Genomic DNA, 9,855 nt, shown 5'->3' on the forward strand with positions numbered 1-9,855 from the left:
CCCCCCCCCCCCCCCCCCCCCCCCCCCCCCCCCCCCCCCCCCCCCCCCCCCCCCCCCCCCCCACCCCCCCACCACCCCCCCCCCCCCCCCCCCCCCCCCCCCCCCCCCCCCCCCCCCCCCCCCCCCCCCCCCCCCCCCCCCCCCCCCCCCCCCCCAACATTTACCCTGTTACACATAACTAGCTAGAGAGAAAACTAAGGTCCTCTCAACATGCTACTATAAAATCTGGAAGTGTGGAAACTTCTTTAATCAAGTGGAAACTGAGGGAACTAGAAATTGCATAAGAAATAAGCAGTGATGTGACGGAAAGCAACAGTCATAACGAATGCATATCACTATCTTCAGCTTGCCCTCCACACACTTATCAGAGACACGCGGCATCCTACAGGACGCTGTGTCCCAGGAAGGTGTGCTGTGCAAGGCTTGCCTGGTTTTTGTTTTGTTTTGTTTTGCTTTGCTTTCACGAATGCAATAACAAAGACAATATGGGGAATAGATACCACCTGCCCAAGAATCATGGGACATCTTTAATATCTCTGGGAAAATGGAGACCACCTTAGAGCTATTTTTTTCTTTAATCTGTCAAAATCTTTTTTTTTTCCACCCTAAAAAAAGAAAAAGAAAGGTTTTATCTTAGCTAAGGTTTGCTGCAGCAAACAGCAAGCAGCTTTCATTCAGGAATTGTCAAAAACTTTCCAGTGTGCCCACTGCAATGCGGATGCCAACCAACGAATCAAAGGCATTCAGCAACTAGACAAAGAGGGTCTGATGCCAACCTCGGTGCCACTGGCAACCATTATTGGCATCAAACACAGTGTCTGCCTTTTTTTTCCCCTCGCCTGGCACTTCACAAACAAAATGGCGGTTCTTGTAGCAACGAAACAGCCGAAGCGCAGCCCTCTGAATCAATAACGTCAAATGATTTTATGGATTTAGATGCAGCCACTTCCGAATGATGTGGACGTTTTAGGTCAAGGGTGGGGGCATGTCGTTTTCTCAACAATCATACTGAACAGGACCCCTTGCTAATGTAATGAAACAGCAGCTATGGACTAAACTGCGGTCAACCAGACTACATGCACAGAGGAAGCCGAATAACAAAGGCATTGAGCCTTAAAGAAAATACTGCCTTGCGGCCACGTGACGCCAAAGTCTAACGAACTATATATTAGAAATAATTCCAAGATGCTCAAGTGTTTCCCACAACCGTCTCAGATGCAACGTAGTACTAGAGCTTGTGTCAAAGCTCAGGTAAGGGACTCCACGTTTCAGGAGACAGGAGGCCACCGGGCACGAGGAAGAAAAGAACAAGTGTGGGTTGAACCAAAAAGGAAAGAGGGAAAAAGAAAAGCATAGGAAGTTGGTCAGCAAGGAAACTTTACTGCATGTTGGTCTTTATTTCACCCTCCAGAAGAGATGCAGTACGCGACCTTGTATAAACAACCAAGAGGACTATTGACATTTCTAGATCTGGAAATTGTCAATATATTGTAACATCACTCCACACTGCAATGCGGATGCCAACTAACAAATCACAGGCATCCTGAGCTAAACAAAGAGGGTCTGATGCCAATCCTGGTGCCAGTGGCAACCATCTTTGGCATTCTCTCTGTTCTCTCTCATGTTTTCCTCCCGTCATTTAGAAGTGGGGAGAGAGAGAAAAAAGGAGGAAAAGGTAATTTCGTTGCTCTTTCTGTTCTTCCATTACATTTTTCTATTCTGGATTTTATTTTCTGTTTTCCTTTGTACCTCCCTACTTGATTTATAAAACAGACTTACGTGGGGTATCATTTACTTAGAGGAGAAATAAAAAGTCATGATGTGAGATACGCAGTCCTCCAATCGACTACAGACTTATCTTTTAAAACCTGCCTTCTCTCATCAACTGCACTGTGAAACGACATAATTAACCTGCACTTGACAAAGAAAAAGATACAAATTTTGAAAAAGGGAAAACACAAAAGCATCCTGATAGGAGTTTTTCAAAGAAAGCGCCAACAGATGTTAAGAGATGACGCACTGGCAGGTAGCAGAAGATACAAATCAGATGCACAGGGTAAAATAATAAAAGGTTCTTGCAACAGAGACTGTCGAACCGACAACAACAAAAATCTATGTTTTATCTAGCAATATGGTCTCCAAGCGTTGCTTAAAACTTTATGATTATCATGACTAATGGTGCAATACGGAAGACACTCATGCATTTTTCTTTTTTCAATCTATCTTCACAAATCCGAAGGATACGTTCTTTATTGTCAGTTCATCAAAACCAAAAGAGTTGGCTGCCTGCCCCAAGAGTAAATGTGCATGCATGCACTCCTCAAAAACTAGCCTTCAAGCAAGTTACAATGTGAGCAGCAGTGAAGTGCTTGCAAATCTTCCCTCTCTGTGCTAAAAAAGTTACATGACCCACTTTTTAAAAAAACTTTACTTCCAGCCTTGACTTCCACAACACGGTTACAACACATTTATAGTCCATCCAATACATATACACAGCCCACCTTAAAATGTCATCCCCTAGACAGCTGTCAATCAAATTAAGTGTCATGTGTTAATGAGAGCTTTTATTTTAGGACGCACAGGACAAAAATATATTTTCCCCAAACCATCATTACTCAGTCTTTAATTATTAAATGCATGGGAATCATAAATGCAATGTTTCTGTTTTTTAAGAAAATGTAATATTTCCAAATGTGCAATGTCCAACACCATTATTTAAAAATCACACTAAAAATTATAAAATGACATTTAATGACATATCTCTCAATCTACCTCAAGGAAATACCAAGACAATAAGCACATAGTAAGTACCTAGATTCCCAAGTCAGGAGAGTAATTTTTATATTTTATTTTTCTGGATAATTATAAAGTTTGTAACAATTTATTAAATCCTACATTTATATAACGGGCGTCAGATAACCGTCTGCCAGCTGGCAATCTGTAGACCATTTTCTCTCCCACCAGGCCAAGTTCAGAGATGACCCACCATCTGTGACAGCCCAAACTTCAGTCCACTTTGGGTATACTGTTTTTTTAAAGTTGGTGTTTCACTATGGACTGTTGCTAATGCAAGCACATCTATACCCTGACACATTTATTTGAAGAACAGAAATTCTCACCTACTTAAGAAAAACAGATTAAGAAAAATAAAAATAACAAAGAAATAAGTTTCATTAACTCAAATACTCAGCAAGAGCATCACCTATTTTTAATTATTCAGGCAACATTTCGATCATTCTCTTTATCAAGTATTTTAAATAATAGGTATGGTATGCGGTTTCTGCATTCTTTTTGAGATTTATTTTAAACCAGTGTAACCAGTCCACGTTTTTGTTCTGCAATGTTCTGTAAGGAGACCTGTGACTTTCCTCCTCAGTAAGTTTTATGAATTTACATACAAGTAAACTAAACAATATTAAGTGTTCCCGAGTCACTCTGGGACAATATTACAAACAGTTTAAACAAGAGCTAAATTCCATTTAATCTACAGTGGATACTGCATGCTCAAAAGTAGGTGATAGAAATAATAAAATTAAATCTGGGTCTATGCAAGATGTACTTTTTGATACTGGCTGTCTTAAGCATTTTGTAATAGTAGATGTGAATTCAGTGCACTAGCACTAAATTCATGGACAAAATTCCTCTACCATTAGTTAAGAGGCTAATATAAAGATTATTAAAGAGCGGTTTGACTAATCACACACAAAGTTACATTTCCAACTCGGGAAAAGACGGCTGGATGCCTTAAGAAATGCAGCCTACGACAGAAAGTGAAGTGTGATCAACTACGTTTTTCAGACCACTCTGTGTCTTTGGAAAAGTATGCTCTTTTAGACACTTGGAAACGCATCTCTTTGTAGTCTCTTGTAAACATCCAAACCATCCCAGGTCTGAGAGCTCCTGGTCTCTTTGAATGGCTCACATGAGGCCGTGGACGTGTGAGTGAAAGTGGACACCCCGCAGCCCCCAGAGAGGACCCAGGAGATCTCGGGGCCTCGAGGACCATCTAACCCAAGCCAGCTATTCCGCCTACGGAGGCGAGTGGGCAGCGTCTGCCGTGCTGGAAGAAAGAACAATCAGCTCCTACCTTGCTCCTGCACGTAGTACGCCAAAAACAAATCAAGCTCCTTAACCGACACTGTGATGTGATGTGGCTGGACACAAAGTGCTGGGTTTGTGCAATGTGGGGACTTCATGAGCCGCTCTCCATCGGTACTTTCCAAGGGGATGCCTTTGAACAGGATCACCATGACTAGATCCAGACGCCAGACTTTGTCTGCCTGTCGCAGGCAGTCGATCCTCCGAATCTTACCCTTCTGGTCGGGGTTGGATAAGACACAGCACGGGTGCTTCTTGCCAGTCACGGTGAGCACAAAGTCCTCTCGATACTCCTGGCGGATATCTTTGCGCAGTTTGGCCAGGAGCCTGGATGCCCACTTCTGCTTGATTTCGGGCTTTTCGCTGAGAAGCTCATCCTTGACGGCTCTTTCTTCGTCCTTTGACATCCGCTTCTCGTGCTTTTTAAAGTACTTGCGCTTTCGAGCCTGCAGGTTGAACCAGGTGTAGGCAATTGCACGGACGTGTGGAAGAAGTGCCTCGATGAACGGGTGAAATTCATCCTGTGGAAGGGGACGGGGGAGAGATGGGCAGAGTCAGTTTAAGATAAGGCCACGACCCGTTCCCGGTTCAGCGCGAAAGAGGGATGCCTGAAAATCGCGTGCCTTTCTTCTTGCCAATTACCAAAATAGCAGGACAGGAGGAAAATAAAGTACGCCAAGCTGCCCCTTTTCCACCAAAGAGTGCAGGTCAGTTCTCCCTCCCCCCCCCAAAAAAACCCACAAGGTCTGTATTTTGCGTCTACACTCTGGCCCCATCCCCCTCATGCCCACCCCAATGCCATGCATCCCACATTCTTTAAAACATATACAACCCAGGTGCTTGGCACCATATTTAATGTTTAAATATTTGATTGACCAACTAACACTACGCAGTACCATTGTACAAAGAACACAGTGAGGTTTTTTTGGTTTTTGCTTTGTTTGTAAATCGGAGCAGAGCTGTTCAGAAGGCAGGAGCGATGCCACAGTTCATTTCTCTTCTCTGTGGCACAGAAACACAAAGCATATAGATGCTCAGTGTAATGCCACACAGTTCCCGCTTTTGGAGCATGCTCTCAGCAAGAGGCTGCTGGTGGCGCAAAGAGCATGCGCCATTAAACTTGATCCATTTTCTTATCAAACGTCCAACATTCCAACACTGAAACAGCACCATTCCAGGAGCGGTAACTAGAGAAACCGGTATACAGTGAGGGAAAGTGGGCAAAGGACACAGCTCGTCGTATCGGTGTCCTGAACAGAAGGTTTCCATACTTTGAGCAGTGCATTCTCTCCCTGCACCACCAACACCAGCTCCCAACACACACCCACACACCCCCCCACACACACACACTCTCGTGCTCTCTGATACATGCTCCTGCATTTTTAAATAGAAGTTTTCAAAGTTGAAAACAAAAATGACATGAATGTTCTTCCTGCAGCTTCCCGATAGAATGTGAAGCCCCCCCCCCCGAGTCAGTTAATTTGTTAACCGATCACATGAGTATGGCAATTATTCTAAAACCCTTAAAAATCAATCCGAGGTGAACAATGAAAAATGGCAACTTGGCACCAACTTTGCATTCTTTGTGTCTCTGCGTGCTGTGGCAGGGTGACTCGAGGAGCACACTGCTGGTCAGTGACTGCTTTCTGTGGCGTCCATACCATACATTTGCCATGTAGCTGCCTTCTCGAACAGGACTGTGGGAGCACATATGCATGTGCTTGCTAATCGACACATGTATAGATTACTCAGTACCCGTCTTTCGGGTTAACTGGGCGCCTTCATTTACCTTTAGGCACCTGCATTTTTCCTGCTTGTTTCACCCAAGTCTCTTTTTTGGGGAGGAAGGGGGCAGTGAGGAAGGGCAGACAATCCTTACCTACAGATATTTTAAGGTACTTCTCAATGCAGGCAGTGTTTCATTACTTCCTGACTTTGGTAAAAACTGTCTTATACGCTCAGGCCTCTTACTGTTCAGAGAACGAGCTTAGCGCCCCATGCATGCACACTGTATGCATGCAATACACCAAACAGGAACTTCACTGGACCACTTTTCTAATCACATGGACTAGATCATCATTCCAACCACAAAACAACTTTGTCTAACTGGTTGTTTCCCAAAAGTTAGAATTTACGTACTAATGTTCGTGACCGTGAACTATGTAGAATAAATTCTGTTCCACCAGTGGACCGGCTAATTCCAGTCGATAAAGATGAGGAAAATAAAACTGATGACCCTCTAACAAAGAAGGTGTCTAAAAAAATTCCATCCAGATATGAACGCATTTCTCAGGTAAAAGTTAAAGTCTGAATGCTAGTGACTGCAACATGTTAGCTGTTTGCAGTTCAGATACGGAAGAGGTGCATGTCCCATCCAATCAATAATGTAGTTATCAAGTGCTCTAACGTATTGCTGTAAAACGCTCCTACAACAGAATGCAGTATGAATCAAAATTTTATAACAATACAGAATGCAGATGATTACATCACAACATGAAGCATAACCAAATGCCATAGAGGAAATCATTAAACCGATCAGTAGTTTCCAGCAGAGAGTTGAACAATTCGGTTACTATTCCAGCACATTAAACTAGGCCATGGAAAGAGTTAAACCACAATCTGTTCTTTGTGTGGGAAGGCAGCCCGGCTCACAGCAACCACAGCCCATGATAAGACTCCCCTAACTCCATACACTTTCTGATGCCATGCTTTTAGCTTTCACTGGAACTACAAAAACTTTGTTCATCCCCTTTAGAAATACATGCAAAAGGAAGGCCTACTCAAGGAAATGTGGACTTAAATGTGCTCGGGAACTCACTTCCTATAATCCTTGACTATGATTTACTGATAGGACGGAAACACATGCACAAACGCACTCATAAACTAAAAACTTGAGAATGTAAAGAGTACACAGAATAGAGGCGATGGGCTTGGTCTCACTCATTTTATCCTTGCCATGCTTTTTAAAATGCAATATGATTTTACAGATGTTAAGCAATGCGGTAACACTTAAGGACTTAATGTCCTTAAGTACTATGTTCAGTGACATTTCATTTGCTTATAAAGATATCAAACACAGTTCTGATTAAATTTGTTAGAGTTTCAATATTGGACCATAAGCATTAGCGTTCATACGACAAATCTCGAAATTTTAGCAAGTTATTTTAAACAGCCGAAAGGCGAATATGATGTAGACAAAATGCAAATGTGAAGGTGGAATTGGAAAATTCTGAGTAAATGCACACAAAACAGTTTCTTAAGGTTGCTTTGAGTTTGCTGTCAATGCTGCCAAATATTGCTTTAAAACATACATGTTTAACTGATAAATTGAAGTAACAAACTTCCTCAGGCTGCCAATTTGCCTTATTAATATCTTTTGGGGCTTCACTATTAGGTGAACTCCATTCAAATGAAACACTTATTTGGCAAGGGAACATAGCCCCTAAAAATAATTATAAATGAAGGTTACTATAATGCACACATCCGTCTGCATTAACATGCATAAATGTCATCTCCCAAGTGTGACTGTATTCTAATGCTGAGTAGCAATACATTCTTAAAGATTATGAGTGACATGAATATGGAACTGTCCTCATTTAAAAAAAAAAAAAAAAAAAGAAAGAAAACAAAAGAAAAGAAAAGGCGATCAAGGTCTTCAAATGTCCTAACCAATAGATGATCACAATAACAGTAAGCAGTTATGAAATTATTTTTTTTTAAAAGCAAAACATAGAAGTGATTTAAAATCAACGGCTTATACTAAGGTAACATGCAACCTCACAGAATTGTTATTAAAATGTTATTAAATTGATGCTCAGTAATTTTTCTCCTTTAAAACTTCTTTCAGTTTAACTAAATTGACAAAGGAAATGACCAAATTACAAATTTTAAATATAAAAATAGTCTTAATTTTACTAAACCTATTTTTTTTCACAGAAACAATGCTCTCCATGAAAGAGATGAATAATTCGACCAATATAGAGTTTGGAACAGTAAATACCAGGTGCTCTTGGAGCATTGCTATATAACAATAAACCATGAGAAAAATGTACCTAAATAATTAAAAGACACACACACACAAAGTTCAGTGCCATCATGCAACTGAAAGCTACATTATTAGGAGTTCACATTAATCTAAAACAAATATTCAATCACATATGATAGTTCTTAATTTTTTTAACATGTGGCTTATGCTGATGTATAAATATTGATCTATATTGATGTACTGAAACTGTAGCCTAACATTTTGCTAAAGAACACCTTTCATGGTGGCTCCTTTTAAATTAATATTCTTTCTAAAAGCTAGATCCCTTATTGCAGCAACTGAGACACTTTTTAAAGTTTTCAACAAATTACAAAGGTTACTGTATTTTGTATTTACATGTCCTGGAAGCACAGTTGGCTGAAGCTGTTAGGACCTCATGATACAAAACTATACAAAAGTCACACTATTAATGTGTCCTCACTTTTGCAACACCTACGCTACCTGTAAAGTCATGTAGGGATTAGTTAAGTGAGAATTCTTAAGCTAAAATTCCTTCGCTGGTATAGGCCTTGTTTTGATGCATAAGCCTAGATTTATATTATTAAAATAGTAGAGAATATTAGTCATCATGAGTTAGTGTTGGTAAGTATGTATCCCTGAATACTAACTAATATGATAGTTAAATGATTATGCTGTATCCGCTCCTAACATTCCATATGCCTCGATGCTGCAATATTATTTTTAACTTGCAGAAATTAAGATAAAACTAGTGACTTTTCAACACACATTTGGAGGAGACTAAAAATGCAATGTAATCGCTAGCTAGCAATGTTTCTGAAAAGCTGATGCCAGAAATATAAATATAGGAAAACGCACACTTATTCCATCTTTTACAGGTGAGAATGAGTGATGCCGTACTTTGTGAGAAGCTTACTTCAGTTTGTTTGATTGCATCCCAGTGTAAAAACAATATTAAATGGGCACGGCTTACCAGAAACAGAGAAAACTGTAGCCGGCTGAGGGGCTACGTTAAAGGCAACTGACAACTGAAGACAATTCGTTATACCTGAAAGAGTTTCATCATCTTGGCTGGCTGTTATCATTCGTGGCTTTTAAGATACGAATAGTCCAGCCACTCATGTTTCCAGTTTTGTTAAAGGGCATGCTTACTTGCTGAAAATAGCCATATCTAAGTTAATCATACTCAGATGCCAAGCAAAACAGAAACAATAAAAAACGTGTCCGCCAAAAAGCTACAGGACTGTATCCAATCACTGGATACGCCTTATCATGCTTTCATCTTCAGTCGCAATCTGTGAATGCCTCGGCCCTTTTGAGTCACAACGGCTTCTAATTGTCATACAACTGAAATCTTAATTATTTGCCCATTACTGAAACGCATCGTCGCGACATTAGGTTTGGAAAATGTCTTAACACGTCCAAGACTGGCCGCCACTTCTCGAAACGGCTCGTTTCCACGTCCGCGTCAAAGACAACGGTTACAATCGCCAGGCGCGCCCCATCCTCCTGGAAGCCGAGGCACGCCGGCCCAGGCCTTCCGCGGTTTCGGGCGCTGCTTCAAAGCAGCGTTCTGGGCTGGGAGGTCTAGTCCGTGAGTTGCCGAGGGCGCTGGGCAGCGAAGGACACTGCCCGCAGGTAAGCCTGTCTGGTCTCGCCACTCTTCGACGGGATCGCCCTGTCTCCAGGCACGGCCAACGCGTCGTCTGGAAAGCACCAAGCCCGCGTCCCACTTCGCGCCGTCGCTCCCGAGG

The 9,855-nt window shown here is 41.7% G+C and overlaps 1 protein-coding gene across 2 annotated transcripts in view; it reads right to left on the reverse strand.

Moving 5' to 3' along the window:
* NFIB (nuclear factor I B) overlaps positions 1-5,102 on the reverse strand; it is a 240,167-nt gene extending 235,065 nt beyond the window's left edge. Inside the window, exons 1-2 of one of the 2 annotated variants that reach the window (XM_021718357.1) lie at positions 4,983-5,102; positions 4,088-4,619 (exon numbers count right to left, since the gene is read on the reverse strand). In XM_021718357.1, the coding sequence (XP_021574032.1) occupies positions 4,088-4,619; positions 4,983-4,997 (547 nt within the window). In that variant the 5' untranslated portion in view covers positions 4,998-5,102. Of the gene's footprint in view, positions 1-4,087; positions 4,623-4,982 lie in introns of those variants that run through there. The other variant, XM_021718358.1, reaches the window with a different exon arrangement.
* Positions 5,103-9,855: the final 4,753 nt, after the last annotated feature.

The sequence above is a fragment of the Carlito syrichta genome, unplaced genomic scaffold, assembly GCF_000164805.1.
Source record: "Carlito syrichta isolate Samal-C Ts95f unplaced genomic scaffold, Tarsius_syrichta-2.0.1 Scaffold312123, whole genome shotgun sequence".
In the NCBI taxonomy this organism is placed as follows: Eukaryota; Metazoa; Chordata; class Mammalia; order Primates; family Tarsiidae; genus Carlito; species Carlito syrichta.